The 19,856-nt window shown below is 40.3% G+C and overlaps 1 protein-coding gene and 1 pseudogene across 1 annotated transcript in view; one reads left to right on the top strand and one right to left on the bottom strand.

Annotated features, from left to right (window-relative positions):
* The window catches only part of LOC130889448 (mitochondrial adenyl nucleotide antiporter SLC25A24-like), a 62,228-nt gene that overhangs the window by 36,262 nt on the left and 6,110 nt on the right, over positions 1–19,856 (bottom strand). Inside the window, exons 2-4 of the mRNA XM_057793184.1 lie at positions 16,356–16,482; positions 8,428–8,515; positions 553–664 (exon numbers count right to left, since the gene is read on the bottom strand). Coding sequence (XP_057649167.1) covers positions 553–664; positions 8,428–8,515; positions 16,356–16,482 — 327 coding nt within the window. The remainder of the gene's footprint in view (positions 1–552; positions 665–8,427; positions 8,516–16,355; positions 16,483–19,856) is intronic.
* LOC130889854 (non-histone chromosomal protein HMG-14-like) lies at positions 3,700–4,006 on the top strand (annotated as a pseudogene).

The following is a 19,856-nucleotide window of genomic DNA, read 5'->3' as shown; positions in this document are numbered from 1 at the left end:
AGTAGGGAGGGCCTTGGACCTTCCCCAAAACAATGTGCCTTACCCTCTCTGAGGAGTGGATGGGGTAGGTTGGGGAGGTGGAGGGAATGGGAGGGGGGGAGGGAGTGGGAACTGGGATTGGTATGTAAAATGAAAAAAGATAGTTTGTTTTCTTTTTAAAAAATAAAAAATTAAAAGAGCAGATAGCTTGTATATTTGTTCTTTTTTTTACTCTAAATTCTGAAATCTTAACATGTAATCTTATATTCCCACGCCAAAAGACCCACTTGAGCATATGAGACCTGTGTAAAAAGAAAGGAAAACACATATTTTTCCCTTTTCTAGGACAAAGCAACTACACGTATTAACACTATTTTTAACACAAGCAACTTATGGCTTCTGTGTTTCCACATAAAATACTAATGTCCCCTACTAAATGAGTAGAATACTGTTAAAAGTAAATAACACATCTTTAGTCATTGAGACTAAAACTATCACAGGGATTATGTAATGATATTTACTGCTACAACGTTTAAACAAAAATAAAAACAATAAAACGCAGAGTAGCCTTACAGTGGAATGCTTCCAGAAACGAATGATCTCGTTGATATTTTTTGCAGGATGGAGGAAGAAGTAGTCTCTCCATTCATCCCAGTCTACTGTCATTGACCCGTCGCTGTCCATGCTGAAACACAATTTTAAATGGGTTTAGAGGGCTTACGGCAGCACCGCTCCTCAGTACCCAAACGCTCCTGGGGTGTTTGTTATTGAAGTCATTCCTTGGGGTTCTATCAATGTCACCGTGTTTCCCTTTTCCCTTTTTTAAGGAATAGGCTGCCTTTTAGAGCAATGTCCGACTTTAAGAGAAATTGAGAGGATAATATAGAGAGCTCTCTACATCCCCACACCTATGCTCTCCTATTAGTTAGACTTACATGATATCATTGTTTTCCCCCTGCTGAGTAGTACTCCATGTGTAAATTATCACATTTTTCTTATCAATTCTTCTGTCAAGGGGCATTTAGGTTGTTTCTACCTAAATGTTGCTATGAACATAGTTGAGCACATGTCCTTGTGGCACGATTGAACATCTTTTGGGTATTTGCCCAAGAGTGGTATTGCAGGGTCCTGAGGTAGGTTGATTCCCAATTTTCTGAGAAGCCACCATACTAATTTCTAGAGTGTGTGTACAAGTTTGCATTCCCACAAGCAATGGCGGAGTGTTCCCCTCACTCCACATTCTCTCATGGCTAATGGCTGGTGCAATATTCATAACTACATTTTATACTTTATTCAGATGCCCTTCATTTTAAACTAGTGTTCTTCTAGCCTCAGTATCACACTGAGATATAACACTCTATCAAGTTATCATTCCTCCTTCAGCTCTTCTTGATTATGGCAGCTTTCAGACTTTTCTTATTTTTGACAGTTGTCTGTTCCCAAAGAGCACTGATGACCAGGGGCTAGAGAGCCATCCCAGCATGTAAAATGCTTGCCTTGTAACAACAAGATCTAAGGTCAGTCCCCAGAACCCACGCAAAAACAACCAGGTGTGCCAGTCCTGCACACCTAGAATGTTCTAGCCACTGGGAGACTCCCATCTCAACAAAAAAGTAAACAAAAACAAAAGACAAGCAAACAAACAAAAAGGTGGATGGAACTTGTGAAACATTGTGGAACAGCACCTGGTTGGCTCCCACATGCACATACACACATAAGCAGGAGGGCACACACGCACGCACACACACACACATACACACACACGCACACACACAAGTGCAGAGGCTTTGTAGACTGCCCCTCCACTGGAATCCACTATATATTGTTTTTAATTGTTTATCTGAATGTAATTCTCAGATTTTCCTCATATTTCTTAAATAGAAAGATTATTTTAAAGCCATATACATATCTCTAGTACTGAGCAATCGAATGACTAAGTCAATAAATCTGACCAAATAACCTTGTATCTTTTGGATCTACTAGGATTATTTTTGCCTTTAACCCTCTTTTTCCTTGTTGGCTTTCAAATCACTTTAAAATCACCTTTTCTATACAAGCTCATTTTTTATACCTAATACTCCATTTTCACCATTTAAAACTCAGTGTTCCCTTGGCCTTCAAGCATCTCCAGAGAGGATGGCTCAGTGGGGAAAAGTGCACTTTGGAACTCATGGTGGGAGGAGAGAAGCTACTCCTGAGAGTTGTCTTCCACCCTCCACACAGGTGTCACTGCACACATGCGTCTGCACACACACAATAACAAAAATTAAAACTTCATCTTCAAAATGTTTTTTTAAGTGTGTCTGGGCAAAATGTAGAGTGAGGTGGGGGAAAATTTAGTGATATTTTTCTAAATGGAAATTTTGTAAAAAAAAAAAAAAAATTCATTCTCCTGACAAGTAGCCTCGTCTAATGTCCAGCACCAGCAAAACCTCTGCGAGCATTCACACTCTGACAAAATCCAGGAAATGAGTGTCCGCAGGCACTACGAGCAGAACTGGGTCCTGTGTAGAAAAGGGAAACAGATGAGCCAAGCGCCCACCAAGCTGGTTTCTGGCTGGGGATAGGTGCCAAGCAGTAGTATGCAGAGAAGTAAGAGCCTACGTAGAGAATGGACGGGTAGAACCAAACAGATGTGCAACTCAGAGCTCCCAGGGAGCAGGAACTCACAGTGTAATTCTGTATATATGTGCCCCTTTGCATCACTGGCCAAAGACTAGGTCCCAACGACTCCATCGGCCTGACCATAAAATGACTGTGGTGGCTCCTACTGGCAGTTCCAGCGTTCTTGAGGCTAAGACAGAGCAATGGTTTCAAGGGCCATTCTGAGCTACAGAGTGAGTTCCAGGGCAGCCTGGCTACACAGACCTCATCTCAAACAAACAAACCAAAAGGACAAAGCAAAAGAAAAGTGCTGAGGGTTGTGTGCTTGCTGGAAAGTCTGTGGCTGCACTATCTTAGGAAGAAGGGAGGAGTGAGAACGTCAGTGGGCACACCAGTTCTTGCAGAACATACAAAAGGCACTTGCAATAGCACTGGGTACAGTACGGTGGGAGAGAGCTTGCCCAACATGTGTGAGGTCATGGGTGTAATACCCGGTGCTACCACCAAAACCGAAAACTATTCTTACTATAACAGAAATCTGGAAATTGATGAACTAATTATAAAATGCAGCAATTTGTATTAACAATGAAAACCACAAATAAAAAGCACATACACTACTTGAAGCAAATTTAACTTATAATGGTAAGCAAAAAATGCATGTGACAGCTCATAAGTACAACAGAGACTCCTGCAGGTTTCCTTTGGACCTCCACATGCACAGGTGCCACACGTGCCATCTACATACATACATATGTACATACACACATACATAATACACACATACATACATACACACACATATATACATGCATACACACATATATACATACACACATACATGCATACATACATACATACAACTAAAATAGTAAAAATCTAAAAATAAAATAAGGAAATCTTCAGTAAAACTTTTTTTAAATACACACATGAACTTTGTGGTTAAAAAAGAAGAAGAACATAACTATCAATATGGATAAAGCAAACAGATTATAAGAACACGATAAACAGCTCCCACAGGCCGCTGTGGCAGGTCGTTGTGGTTAGTGTGGTGGCAGCTAGCAGCATAGCTCTATGTAGGCTCAGCATCACATGTGCCTCCCACCTCGTGCTGCCAGGATGGCCAAGAGGAAGTTTACCATAGCACATGCAGACACGGCAGCAAAGGTGGAGCCCAGGGGTCGCTCTGCCAAGCTGCAAGGCAAAAACCACTGGTGGACCTGAAGGAGGACCCAAAACCGAAAAAGGCTTCTGCTGGAAGATAAATCACCAGACCCAGAAAGTGCAAACAAAAGGAAGAGGCAGCAAAGAACAAACAGGCTGCAGTGGCTGGCCAGCAAACTACAGATCTGCCTGCAGAAGATGTGACACGGAAAACCAGAGGCCAGCCTCTGAAGGAGAAGAGAAAGAAGCCACGTCTGGCTGACCATCCATCGTGCCTGGCAGTGGTCCCCACCTCCTCTCTTGTTCAATCCAGAGGAATATTTTTTCAACAACTATTTAGCAAATGTGAGTTTTTCAGAAGCTCTGGCAACATTTTTAAATGGGAGGGGGGAGATCTACATCAGTCCATTTTTGTAAGCATAAATAAATTTTTTATGAGGTGAAATCATTCCCGGGTTGTTTATTTTTTGTCACAACAGAAGATAGCAGGGTACTGAATCAGGAGAGGCTGTGACAGTCTCAGGGACAGTTAACACCCCATGGAGGGGCTAGCTTTACATCCTACAATGCCAAGCATACTAAACTGCAATTGGGAGTTTCGGCTGTGCATTTATGTCTGAGACAGTTTCAGTTACATCTGGTCTCACGTTTCTAGTAGAACTCTTCCTAGAAATCCAGTACTCACTCACAGCCCAGTCAGGACCATAGCACCTCTGGTAATGGCAGTTCATCTTCCTGTTGTAATAATGTGCTCTGAAAGACGGAGATTTTTTTAATATGTGCCGCATATAATATAAAACTGCGGAAATGAAGATGCTGAGCATTTGTCTTGTTATGGGAAGTCTTACGTTTGAGGCTGGAACATCACTGAACGGTTCATAAAGAAATGTGCATGGCTCTTCAGAGTTTGGGGCACATGAACACAGTATATGACTTCAGAGTTGGGGCTCATGTGTTAAGAACTGAAATGTCTGTGCAATGCTCCTCAATCAATAAAATCTCAGTTGTAGAAAAAAAAGAAGACAGTGAACAAACATGTCAATATATTTGAAAACTTAGGTGAAACTAATAAATTCCTGGAAATATTATTTATTTATATACTTCTCATATATTTAGTATTGGTACATGATTAGTCATAATAATGGGTTTCATTATGAAATTTACACGCATGTACATGTCTTTGGATCATAATTCACTTCCCCTTTATACTTTCTTGTTCCCATCCCAACTTCCTGATTTCCTCCCAATGAGGAACTTACACTTCCATGTCATGTGTGTAGTGTTCATGTGTGTGTGTGTGTGTGTGTGTGAGAGAGAGAGAGAGAGAGAGAGAGAGAGAGAGAGAGAGAGAGAGAGAGAGAGAAACCTAATGTGCTTAGTTAGGTTTGCTTACAGGAACATGGGTGAGGATTTGTTTAATGGAGCATGGGCACCTTACCAGGGGCTGTAACACTGAAGAAAAGGTCTCCCCCTCCCCTGTCAACCAGAAACTTTGTGTAAACCCTCAGGGGTGGGGCCCCATGAGTCCCCCCATTCCATGGAGGGATCCTGATGATCCTAAAATGGTACAATCTTGTAGGGAATCACGGATGCTCTAAGTTAGGAGTGCAGACCACACCATGCCCTAAGTCATGTTCCACACAACTTCTCCCTCATCTTTCTCTGGCTCTTACATTCTTCTTCTATCATGATGCTCCCTGGGCCTTTTAGGGGGTGATATTGATGTCCCAATTATGGCTGAGCACCCAACACTCACTTATTCCTAGCACTTTGATGGTTACCTCTGACCACTGCAAAGAGAAGCTTCTCTGACAAAAGCTGACAGAAATAGTAACCCTTTGCTAGACATAAACCAGTTACCTAAAGGCAATCTGATAGACACATCATACCCATTTAGCAAAACAACAGCAGCTTCACCAGAAGGCCCGTGATCTCACAAGCATATGTTTCCGTGTGCAGGTGAGCTCTTCTGTGCAGCATGTGTGGAGACCTACAATTGACCTAGAACACCTTTCCTCAGTTCAGCCTCCAGCTTACTTTTTAGACAGACTCTAACCCTGAAGCTCATTGTCTCCGCTAGATTGTGGGCAGCAAACACCCAAGAGCTAACTGTCCACCTTGCTACTGGATTACAGGCTTGAGCCATTCCGCTAGCTTTACATGAGTTCTGAGGACAGAGTTTGGGTCCCCATGCCCATGCAGCAGGCACTGTTCCCACTGAGCCATCTCCCCAACCCCACAGACAGTGTTTGATTGGGTTCTTTGTTTTATTGTTTAATGGTTTGAGATCTATACATTTTTGAATCTTAATCCTCTGTTGGAGTACAGTTGGTAAAGATTTTCTCCAATTCTCCTCTGCTTATCTCTTCTCTTTGTCTTTTCATTACATGTGGTCTCATTTGTAGATTGCTGCCCTTACTTACTGAGCAACTGGAGTCCCATTTACAAAGTCTTTACCTACGCCTCTATCTTGGAGTGCTTTCCCTGCTTTCTCCTCCAGCAGTCTTAGAAGGTCTTTGATCCACTTGGAGTTCATTATCGTGCAGGGTGAGAGAGAAGGAACTGGTTTCATTCTCAGCACATCCAGTTTTCCCAACACCCAAACAGGCTGTCTTCTCTCTAATGTGTACTTTTGGTTTCTTTATCAAAAAAAAAAAAAAAAAAACAGGTGGCTGTACCTGCCTGGACTTATATCTAGGTTCCCTGTTCCATTTTGTTGATCACCTGTGTGTTTTGGTGCCAGTGCCATGCTGTTTTTATTATTATGGCTCTGTAGTATAATTTGAAATTAGGTACAGTGATACCTCCAGCACTGTTCTTTGTGCCCAGTATTGCTTTGGCTACCCAGGGTCTTTTGTGCTTCTACATAAACTTTAATATGCTTTTCTTTCTATGGAAAATGGGATTAGGTATTTTTCACGGGTATTGGGCTGAATTTGTACATTGATTTTCACAGGACACACACACAAATACAGCTTTAAAAACACAACTTTTAAAATTGACTCAAGAAGGACTAGAAAGTATGAATGGTTCTATTAATGTTAATGACATTTAATTAGAATCCTCCCACACAGAAAACACAAGGCTTAACTAGTTTTGTGTAAGTTCTTTTAATCCTTTAAGAGATAAATAACTGTAATGATTAATATTAAATGCCAACTGAACACCTAGGAGACAAGCCTCCGGGCACACCTGTGAGGGACTGTCTGGGATAAGGTTAGCCTCTGAGAAGTCTGTGAGGGATTATCTTGACTATTGATGTGGGAAGACCTGCCCATTGTGGACAGCTCCATTCTTAGGCAAGTGATCCTAGAGCTGAGTACAAGCATGAATGAATTAGCTCATGGCTTTCTGCTCCTGACTGTGGATATAATGTGATTGGTTGCTGGAATCCTTTAAGTTGCTTTTGTCAAGCTATTCTCTCACAGCAACAGGAAAGATAACTAGGACAGTAATCCAATTCTATTTTATGCTTGACAAAAAACACCCCCAAATCATTCCAGTCAATCTTACCTAAAAAGGCGAAATTAAGAGAGTCAGCAAAGAAAGGCTGATCTGGACTATCTCTCTTATGAAAACAATTGCAAAAATTATGAACGAATTTTAGCAGATTTCATGCATCAAAGTGTGTGTGTGTGTGTGTGTGTGTGTGAGAGAGAGAGAGAGAGAGAGAGAGAGAGAGAGAGAGAGAGAGAGAGAGCATGAACATTTAATTTATGTGCATCTGAAGGCCAGAGGCCAACCTCTGATGTCATTCCTCAGAAGTCATCTACCTCATTGGCCTTTTTCTTTTTCTTTCTTCCTTCCTTCCTTCCTTCCTTCCTTCCTTCCTTCCTTCCTTCCTTTCTTTTGTATTAAAATAGGATCCCTCACTGAAATCTGAGGCATCTTGGTTTGGTATCTATTGCTGTTATAAGGCCATAATCAAAAGCAACTTGAGGAGAAAAGGGTTATTTCATCACACAGTTTATAGCCCATCATATAGGGAACTCAACTCAAGGACCGGAACGTGGAGGGGGGAACTGAAGCAGAGGCCGTGGAGGAACACCGCTTACTGGCTTACTGACCTACAAACCATGGTTTGATCATTGGTTTCTTACACAACCCAGAACTACCTTGCCCAGGGGTGGTACCCCCTGAATAGGCTAACCCCCTCCCTCATTAATCATTAATCAAGAAAATGCCCCAGGGACCTACCTATAGACGAGCTGATGGAGGGACTTTCTCAGTGGAGGCTCCTCTTCCCAGATAACTTCAGCTTTTGTCAAGTACACACACACACACACACACATACACACACACACACACCAGGACATGGGACTTGTTGGCTAGGCTGGGCTGGCTGGCTAATAGGTACAGAAATTAATCTGTCTCCACACTCCCAAGCATGTCACCATACATAGACTTTATGTGGATGCTGGGATAGAACTTAAGTCCCCTGCCTCACAACAAGCACTTTGCCAACTGGGGTACCCTCCATAGACCCCCATGAAAGAAAAATTCAATGTGTTTACCACAAGAATGAAAGCAGATGAATTAACATAGAGAAAACTAAACAATATACCACACTTACAGACTAAAGAAATACGTGTTCAATCATCTCATGAATGTAAACTCAATTGATTTTAAATTGTCCCTATAAAATGAGAGAAGGAGCTTGAAATGTCACATGTATAGCAATACCTTTTCAGGATGTCGTTTGCCTGAGAGAGAGAAATGTAGATCCCCAAAGACTGCACAGCAGCGACTATTTCTGAAGCGTCTATAACTCCTTGAAAAAGTGAGAAATACCAAGTTAAGTATCTGAAAAGATGTCAAAAGCAAAATATCCTTAGAATGCAGCTGTTTTTGATTTAGAAGCCTGAGTTTGGTGGGTCTTTACTCTCAAACCCTTAACTCGAAGCCTAAAAACTACAAAAGGTCAGCACCAAGATTACATTTGGTAGAAAAGTCTCTTTAAATTGAGACAAGATAAGTTCTACTTAGTGATTTATCTCATTAAGTGTGAACATTCATGTTTCAGGAAGAAAACATTTATAGACATAACTGTCATACTAGCTCGTGGCACAGACATCACTTGGGACGTCACATATCACAGGCGTAGTGCGTTACTCTGAACGCCAAACCACATCTGCCCCAAAGACTACATTACATATCATAACACATTTGACTCTTGCACCTATTTGAACTGAAATAAAGGACAGAAAATTTGGTGCTGAAGACCTGACTCCGGGGACAAGAATAAATAATTATTTGTAAAGTAATCTTTAAAAGATCCTTATAGAACCAAGCTCTTTTAACAGAAACATGTACTGTGCTAAATAACTCAAAGAAAATGTGTATGTATATGTATATATAATTTAGTTATATATAATATGTAATTAAGTATATAAATAAGTGTATATATGTATTTATATATATTATTTAAATTGTCCCTCTTGTTAAGTAGGCCTTAAGTCCAATAAGAGAGCTGTTGGTTTTACCAAGGTATATGTATGTGTGTCATATGTGTGTGTGTGTATATAATATGCCTAATATGCAGTTCATTTTCACATTGCTAGTAGTTGTGAAGGAAAATTAAAAATTCCATATTCTCCTTAAACTATAAAACACAAATATAACACATATTATTTTCCAAAGTAAAATCAGATTCTTTTACTTTTATTATATCTTTTTCTATATTAATATTGCAATATAATTATATCATTTCTCCCTTGCTTTTCCTCCCTCCAACCTTTCCCATATACCCTCCCCTGCTTTCTCACAAATATATGGCCTCTTTTTAATTGTTATGATATGTGTATGTATATGTCTATAAATTTACATATGCATGTATTCTTAAATATATAAATACAGCCTGATTAGTTCACATAGTGTTACCTGTATGTATATGTTTTAAAGCTAACCATTTGTTCCTGAATAACCAATTGGTATGCCCTTCTCTGGGGAAGACTATTTGTCTAGCTCTCCGAATTCCTTGGTTGCCTGTTGCTCTTTGTCTAAGGTAGAAGTTTCTTGAGCTTTCCTCCTTCCATATTGGTATAAAACTGCTGTCGTCCTTGTTCAGGTCTTGTTTAGGCAGCCATGTTAAGACTTCATAGGTGTAACTTTCTGCCCCCTCTGACTCAGCAATGATCCCTGAACCTTAGGTGCAGAAGTTGTTTTGTAGATGATATTACTTGGGACTTGACTCCACAGCTCTGCATTTTGATCAGTTGTGATCTTCAGTAATGGTCTCCATCTGTTGCAAAGAGAAATTTCCTTGATGAGGAATGAAGACTACACTTCTCTGTGGGTATAAGGACAAATATTTATAATGTTGTTAGGGATCATGCTGGTTTAGTAAGCAGCAGTTGCAGGTTCTCCAAGATCCATGATTTCACTAGCCCTGTGTAATTGGCTAGGGTCTCAGTACCAGCCACGATCTCCCTCATGTTGAGCAGGCCTTATGTCCAATAAGAGAGCTGTTGGCTACTGCCAAGGTCTGTGTGTCACTACTGTACCCTTAGGGCTATTGTGCCATGTTGGTCAATGTTGAGGTTCATAGGCATGTGCAAGTGCCACGGCATATATGTGTGGAGACCAAAAGACAATGTTCAAAAATCAGTTCTCTTCTTCTACTGTGGGATCATGGGTCAAATTCAGGTTGTCAGGTTTGCACAGCAAGCACCTTCCTCACAGAGTCATCTCACTGGCCCTGATAATTCTTGAATATATGTATCATTCTTTATATCAACAACATCAAAATGTGTAGACACAAGTTTCTGTCCTCCCACCCCAGTCCGGCAGCCATTCAGTCCCAAAGAAACAAACAGAGGCTTATATTAATTATAAATTGTTTGGCCTATTATCTCAGGTTTATTATTAACTAACTCTTACAACTTAAATTAACCCATAATTCTTGTCTTTGTTGTCTTGTCTATGCCATGTTGCTCAATACCTTTTTTCAGTAAGGCATTCTCATCTTGCTTCATTTGTATCTGGCTGGTAACTGCCTCTGCCTTTCCTCTTTCCATGATTTTATTAGTCTGCTGCCCCACCTATACTTCCTGTCTGGCTGCTAGCCAATCAGCATCTTATTAAACCAATACAAGTGACAAATTTAACAGTGTACAAGAACATTCTTGCACAGCAAAAATGCTACCAGTAATCTACTCATACTTTTCATTTGTATAATGCATGAGAAACTATATACATGTGAGGTATTATTTAATCCACCAACAAAGACATTTTTCATACAGAGTCACAATTTTTCTTCATAAGAATCAAATTTCCCAAGACCCAAACAAGGCATGCATTTTACTGGCATACAAACCAAAGTTTCTTCAAATGATAAGCTCTAATCCTTACTTAACAAATTGCAAATACTATGCTCATCTGTTAAATTTTTTAAATTGATAATCTGCTACATAAACCACCATCCTCACTAGGGTTACTATTGCTATAAAGAAGCACCATGATCAAAAACCAAGTCAGGACAGAAAGGGTTGATTCCACCCACAGTTCCCTGTAACAGTTCATCCTCAAAAGCAGTAGGGCAAATAGTAATGCTTCTAGAATGGTATCTCTGAAGGTCTTTGGGGGCTAATTTGTAATATTCCAGTTTGACTTATCAAGACTTAGAGCATGATACTAATATATCAACTTGAGAATTTCTTCTTGGTGTCAAATTTATTTTACCTCAGGAGCATTTTCAACTACCAAGGTTTATTAACAGATGTATTAGTCAAGGCTCTCTAAAGGAACAAAACTTATTAAATGAACATTTATTACACTGGTCTATACAAGATGGGCTGGGTAGTCCAACAATGGTTATCTGTAAGGTGAAGAGGCTGAAAATTTCATAGGTGTTTAGTCCATGAGGCTGAATAGCTCATTAGTCTCATCTTAGGGCTAGAGGATTCCTGGAGCCTGAACTGTCTTCAGTTCAGTTTTAAGGGCTGCCTTACTTTTCTGTTGCTGCATTAAAGCACCATGACTGAGGCAACTTACAAAAAAAAGTGTTGAATAAGGCATGTGGTTTCAGACAGTTAGCATCCATGATGGTGGAGCAAAAGCATGGCAGCAGGAACATCTGAGAGCTCACATCTTGATCCACGAGTAAGAGGCAGAAGGCACACTGGGAATGAAGCAAGTCTTTTGAAACCTCAAGCCCACCATCAGACACCTTCTCTCACTAGGCCGCACCTCTTAATCCTTCCCAAACACTTCCACCAACTGGGGACCAGGTTTTAACATATATGCACTTTAGAGGGGTCATTCTCATTAAAACCAAATGTTGTGTTCCAATGTCAACAAAAGATGGTAGTAGCAGTAACAACAAGAGTAGATGAATTCACAGGCAAAAAAAATAGAACTTCCTTCACTCAGACTCTTTATACTAGGAACACTGCTGAAGAGTGCTGTCCACTCTAGGGAGTGTCTCCCCCCAAGCCCTCTACCCATCACCAACCCAACCCATACACCACCACATACACATCACTCCCACAGTTAATCCTTCCAAAAAAGGCCCCTCACAGACTTGTCCAGAGGCATGTCTCTTAGCAGATTAAAATTAATTCAAGTTGGTAACCAAGATTAATCATAACAGGGACAATAGAAATACTAAATTTTCCTGAAAGCATTTTAACCTCACTAATTATCTGAGGGTTTTCAGCTTTACAAATGACCATGGTGGTGGCAGTCAAGAACAGAATAAAATTCCACAACACTAGAGTTTATCTATCTTAGGCCAGCAAATGACCAGCTGTAATTAACCAGAATATAACTAGGTCTGTAAACCTGTATAGATAATGACTGCACTACTGTTTATAAACGATCAGAACTAACAATATGAGAATGACTGGATGATCCACATCCTGTTACCAGAGTTGTTGGGGTCACAGCCATGCTAGTAAGTCACACTGGGCCACTTGTCCTCAATAAGACAATTAAAAACAAAATGAGGTTGGAGAGATGACTCAACAATTAAGTCATTAAGCTCTTACAGAGGACCCAAATTTGGTTCCCAGGACCCATGTCAGGCTGTTCACAATTGCCTGGAACTCTAGCTCCAGGGGATCTGAAGCATCTGACCTCCATGGGCACCTGTATCCATGAACAGACACACTTATATCCACACAAGCACACATATGTACACATAAAAAGTAAAAATAAATTATAAATAAGAAAAAAAAAGATACAGTGGTGAAAACCAAAAAAAAAAAAAAGGGGGGGTTCTTAAGTATGACCATATTAGGAAGAACAAGAAGGCCCAGTGACCCACCACCCACTAGGTCCGTCTTTACACATGGTCCAGGTTTAAACAGAGCACCAGAGGTCCTGGTCAAGGTCACCCATCCTCACAGTCCCAGCTCCACCTCTCTTTTATAAACATGACAGGTTGTTGAAACTGTGTGAAGTCTCTTTCCAGGTTCCTTCTGGGGGAACCAACGAGCCAGTCTTTTCCTTCTCCCAGCAGAACACTCCTTTGGAAAACCCTGTGTCCTGAGATTCATTATTTCCACAGTCTGATAACCAAAGGGAGTAGGGACATGGTGTCTTTAGAGTATCTTCATTCCTTCCAGGACAGCCACACAACTGGAATATCTCCCAGCCACTAAAATTTACATTTGCAAAAGAAATGAAAACACAATATAACATTAAAAGGAACACAGAACACCAAACTATACATATGTGACTGCGAGTTCATGTAAAGAAAAAAAGAAACAAAGTCTATTTAGAATTAAGAAACTGATCAAAATGTAAAAATTGACCTCTAAATAGCAGTGTTAACTGTCAACTTGACAGAACCTAGAATCATCGTTTAGGCATACCTGGGAGATAATCTTGACTGTATTAATTGAGAAGGGAACCCTTGCCCACTGTGGGTGGCACCATTCCCTAGATGGATCCTAAACTACATATACATACGTGTGTGTGGTCTCTCTGTCTCTCTCTGTCTCTCTCTGTCTCTGTCTCTCTCTCTCTCTGTGTGTGTATGTGTGTGTGTGTGTGTGTGTATAAACTACTGAAAGCAAACTGGAATTCATTCATCTCTGTCGACCAGCTGCTTCAAGCCCCACCACTCAGGCTTCCCACCAGGATGGACAGTACCCTTCAATCGTGCAACAGAATAAACTTTTTCTCCCTTCTGTTGTTTTTGTCAGTTTTTTCTTCTTTGACAGTTTCATATATGTGCATAGTAAATTTTAGCAATTTTCACACCCTCTCTAATCCTCCTTCTCCCAATGAAACCTTTTTTCTCTTCCCAAGTGATTGTGAGTTCATGAGCCTAACAGCCATGTCATTCCACACATCTCCCCATCCTCCGGCTTTTCTGCTCTTTCTGCTTTTCTCTTCCTCCATGTTCCCTTGAGTCTTGGAGGGGGTATACAGCGGACTTATTTACAGCCAAACATTCTTGTCTTGACAATTCACCCATCCTTTATTCTTGGCAATTTAACCAGTTACAAGTCTGCAATAACCACTGCCCACTGCCAAAAGATGCTTCTCTAACAAAGGCTGAGACAATCTTTGGATATAAACATGTGCATTTAGAAAGTAGGGTGACCAGGCGTTGATGTAGAAAAGACAGTGTTTCCCCTGAGGCCCTATGATCTCCCTGCCTCCCACTCTTGAGCAGGTTTATAGTCACAGACAAGCAAGAGCTCTCTCCTTTGCAGCAAGCCTAAAGTCCAATCAAAAAGCAGTCAGTTACCATATAACAGTAATGAAATAATTGCACCAATGGATATATCTTGCCTGGCCAGTCATTTGTGTGGCTCACAAGGTTCACAGTTGAGACATTTTTCTCCCCAGATGCCTGCAAACCTTCCAGCACTATGAAAGTCAGCCTGAAGGGGTCATGTTCCCAGGCCAGAACCAGCATATTTCTCCACGTTCTCTGACCAAACAGTGTGGTGTCTTCAGCAATACTCTTACTACCATTTCTGGTAGCCAAGAGCAATGGCACTAGTTTGGGGAGGGGCACGGGACTTTGTGGCCTCCCTAGGTCAAAGCATTTTATCACAGCAGTAGGAAAGACCTAAGAGTGGAATTGTAAGCAATTTTATTTTCTTTCAGAAGTTTATCTGCATTAACTAGATTTCCTGAAGCAAATATATCTTCAAAATCATGAAGGCTGTCATTTTTTAGAGTGTCGTGTGTGTGTGTGTGTGTATGTGTGTGTTTGTGTGTGTGAACATGATGTGGGGCATGTGTGCCACAGAACACTTGTGGAGGTTCAAGGACAACTTTCAGGAGTGGCTCTCTCCTTGTACTTTTACGTTAGTTCCCAGAAATCAACTCAGAGTGCTCAGCTTGCGGGCAAGTACTCTCCCTCACTAAGCCATGTGACCAGTTCACAACTGTCATTTTTCAAACTCCCATACCAATTTATTACAAAATTAAAAAATAAAAGGATAGCCAGAAGGTGGTGGCACACGCCTTTGATCCCAGTACTCGAGAGGCAGAGTCAGGAGGATTTCTTATATTTTTGGTTGTGAGCCTAGCCTTCAACGACTGAGCCACCTCTCCAGCCCAGGAGGATTTCTTTGAGTTCAAGGCCAGCCTGGTATGGTCTACAAAATGAGTTCCAGGTCAGCTAGGATAGAGAAACCTTGCCTCAAAAAAAAAACTACCCAATACACAAAGCTTTAAATTTAGAGGATATAAACCTCTGCAAAACTTATTTAATTAAAGATATAAGATATCCGATGTGGCAGGTATGGTGGAGCACACCTTTAATCCCAGCATTCAGGAGGCAGAGGCAGATCTCTATCTACACAGTGAGTGCAAGGCCAGCCAGGACCACACAGTGAAACTCTGTCTCAAAGAATAAATAAATTAAACTTGAAAAGAAGGGCCATAGCAGTGTTCTCAACCTGTGGGCCGTGACCTCTCTGTGGCTGAACAACCCTTTGACAGCGGCTGCCTAAGAAAACAGACATTTACATTACAGCTCGTATCGGCAGTAAAATTGCAGTTATGATGTAGCAACAATAAATCTTATACTGAGCAGTGGTAGCACACACCTTTAATCCCAGCATTCCTCAGGAGACAGAGGCAGGTGGATCTCTGAGTTTAAGGTCAGCCTGGAGTCTGGTCTATAGAGCAAGTTCCAGGACAAGCTCCAAAGCTACACCGAGAAACCCTGTCAAAAAAAAAAAAAAAAAAAAAAAAAAAACAGACAAAATAATAATAATAATAAATATCTGGTTGGGGGTCAGCACAACATGAGGAATTGTTTTATATATATGAATGTGCTGGACATGGCAGTGCACACCTTTTATCTCAGCACTCAGGAAGCAGAGGCAGGAAGATCTCTGTCAGTTCAAGGCCAGCTTGGTCTACATAGCAAGTTTCAGGCCAGCAAGGGCTGCACAGTGAGATTTGCATGTAAAGAATTTCATACAAAAAAGAAGAAATTCAAGTTGCTTTTGGTTCTGATGTTTTATCATAGCTATAGAAACCCAAAGACATCGATTATATTATTCTATGTAATATAAAAATTATTGCTAAATAATAAATTGGATCTGACAGTAGGAAGAAATTAAAAAGGCTAGTAAAATTATTCATTAACACTAGTACTTATGCATATCAAGCTAACTGTGGGGAATACATACACACACCATCATTATTTCTGTCCAGACTCTTAAATGCCAGTTTCATTTTCTTCTCGTGGTCTTGAAGGTACTGTACAAATTCTTCAAAATCTAGTCCTGCATCAGCATTGGAATCTGCAGCCCGCAAAATGGTCTACAAGAGAAGAAACTCATTGCAGCAAGTATATGTGACGCCATTCTGCCATGCTAGCATTGGTTCATCGCACTCATACTATATGGCTTCCATTAGAAGTGTCCATTCCCTGGTGTGATGTCATTAATGTAAGCCTAAACACATCCAATTATTCAAATCAATATGAAATTTATTAGTAAATATTTACTTCAATTACACACACCTCAAGGGCTTAAGGATACTAAGGTATAGAGCCTTTGCCATCAGAGACAATAAAAAAATCTGTCGACTAAATGTGATAAACATGAAACTCTGATGTTCCTCAGATTATGGTTTAAGACCTAACCTTGTGAAGTAAGCATGTATGTTCGAGTCTCACTAAGTCCTTACTTTTTTTTTTTTTTTTCGAGACATGGTTTCATTGTAGCTTTGGAGTCTGTCCTGGAACTAGCTCTTGTAGACCAGGCTGGCCTCAAACTCACAGAGATTCTCCTGCCTATGCCTCCTGAGTGCTGGGAATAAAGGTGTGTGCCACCACTGCCCAGCTTTGTCCTTAAGCTTTTTAAAATAAAAAAATTAACATTATAGTACTGGATAGATGGCCCAGCAGTTAAGAACACTTGCTGCTCTTCCAGGGACCTGGGTTCAGTACCTAGTACCCACATGGTTACTTTCAACCACCTGTAACTCCAGTTCCAAGGGATCTAGCATCTCTCTGGAGTCCACAGGCACCAGATACAAACACAGTACACGTAACATAAATGCACATAAAATATTTATACATGTAAATATAAATAAATCTTTCAAAAACAATAATATGTTACAAAAACTGTATATTCCCAGAAGACTCTTACCACACTGACCATATATTATTCATCTTTGTATCATCAAATGTCTAGCATAAAGTATGAAATATTGGCCTTTAATAGATTACATATCTCAAACTTATTATTTATTGAATTTGAAAATAAATGCTATGAGCTGAAAACTAGATCACACTGAATAGCACACACTGAACACCACACACACCTTACATTGAACACACCATACGCTGCACAGTGCAAATTTGCCACACTGTACACTGGATACTGCACACTGTACACCACACGCTGCATGTTGTGCACACTGCACATCACACACCACACACGCATACTGCACACAATACACCACTGGTAATAAAAAAACAAAAAGCTATGGTCTCTGGTCTGAAGCAAATTACAGACTAGTAAAGCTGACTCACATAACCACAGGTAGTATGTTAGGTGAAATAATGTGAGAAATTCAAGGTGTGAGACAGTAAGTGAAGTGAGAGTGCTGAGCGTCTCCAAAGAGGCTTCAGAAAGGAAGACTGCTTGCGCTAAGATCCACAAGGAAAAACATTTGCTAAACAGATAAATAGGAGTAAACATTTCTATAATATGTGAAATATTTACATGGAGATAAAATAGATGTTAGTTATAAAAATATAGTAATATTAATGGTGATAATAACATTCAAAATGTATTGATCATTTAGTCCTAAGCAAGTTATGGCTATAAGATCATTTCATCTATATCCTGCTGTAAAATAATCTCCTGTATACTGTAAATATGTCATAAGGATTAGTTTAATAAAGGAGCTGACTGGCCAATAGCTGAACAGAATAAGGTTAGGCAGAAGAAACAAACAAAATGATGGGAGAAAGAAGGGTGGAGCCAGGAGTTACCAGCAGAGACAGAGAGGAGCAAGAAGGGCATGCTGTACTGAGAAAAGGTCACAAAGTGTAGATAAAAATACGGGTTAACTGAAAATGTAAGAGTTAGCTAGTGTCAAGCCTGAGCCATTGGCCAAGCATTTATAATTAAGACTCTGAGTGGTTATTTGAGAGCAGCTGCCAGCACAGAAAAACACCTACACTACACAATTTGCTAAAAACGAAATAAATGGAAGAAAAGATAAAGAGGGAAGAAATGCTACAAAAATTATCTTAAATTATGCTTCAAGTTAATGGTTTCCATTAAGCAGAACATATATGGTGCTCACATGATATCTTGGGATTTCTACTGCTATGAAGAGACACCATGACCACAGCAACTCTTATAAAGGAAAAACACTTAATTGGGGTGGCTTACATTTACAAAGGTTCAGTTCATTATCATCACAGTGCAACATGGCGGCACGCAGGCAGACATGGTGCTGAAGAAGGAGTTGAGATTTCTACATCTTGATTCAAAGGCAACAAGAAGATTAAGTCTACACTGAATGTAGCTTTAGCATAGACCTCAAAGCCCACCCCACGGTGGCACACTCCTCCAACAAGGCCATACTTCTAATAGTGCCACCCTTTGGGGGCCATTTTCTTTCAAACCACCACACATGAAAACAGTATTAAATCACAGCTTGAGAAAATTAGTCTTTGCTCCACAGACCATTGCATCTGGCTTGAATTTTAGAGACACAGCACCTAGGCTTTGAACTACCTTTTGTTTAAAGTCAGTGATTCTTCTCTGAGTTCTTCCAGAAGAATTTCAGAGCCTTTGCAAAACTGAGTCTTGAGAGGACCTGGCAAACCAGGAGGTCTGTGGCTGAGAATTGCTTAGGCAAATCCTTCAAACAACTCCAGATAAGAGGTTTTGGTATGTGGAAACTGACTTGCTAGAGGAAAAAAAAAATGTGTAACAATAAAAGGAGGCGTTTGCAAAGCTGCAAGTTTCAGTCCATCAGAAGCTGGACCTCCCTACTGCAGAGAGCCTAAATTTTATTTTGGATAACCCTTCTTGGACTTGACCCGAACAGAACACTGACGTTCACATACCATTCCCTCTTGACTATATCATGAGAAATGTCTCTATTATTCTAACATGCCTCAAAACTTACCAATTTCTTAAAACACACAAACCAGAGTAGACATCTCAACTTCACCAGGTAATATGGTATTTAAACAAAATTTTAAAATACAACTTTTAAAATGTCCATTTTATGGTTATTTGTAATCTACTAGCTTTCTACGTATGGCAGAAATACAAAGTTTTACTTTCAAAATAAATCTTTGAGAGTGATTATTAACAATACCACAGAATAAAGTTTTAGGCTCCTCTCCACCACACCAGAAAACTTAACTACTGACAATACATACCAGAACATCTTTTTGAAACCCCTAAGATTTAGAAGCAAGCCTAAAACAGGTACATAATTGGCAGAAGTGAAGGATAAGAACAAGAACAACAGTCTCACTTCAAGCATGATGTCGCTCCCAACTCACTGAAATCAGAATAAGGCCGGATAGAATCTCTTCATGACAAGCTCCTATAAGACAAAAGACAACCAGAGGTAGCCACCTAGCTTCCCTAGTGTTCTAACATAGGTGCTGGAGGCCCATCCAAGTCTAACTGCACATAGGCCACAAGGAGTAGCAA

This window comes from Chionomys nivalis, chromosome 18 (assembly GCF_950005125.1).
Source record: "Chionomys nivalis chromosome 18, mChiNiv1.1, whole genome shotgun sequence".
NCBI classification, from domain to species: Eukaryota; Metazoa; Chordata; class Mammalia; order Rodentia; family Cricetidae; genus Chionomys; species Chionomys nivalis.
Note: the sequence above shows the minus strand (reverse complement) of the source record. Positions and strands in the feature narration are given on the sequence as shown.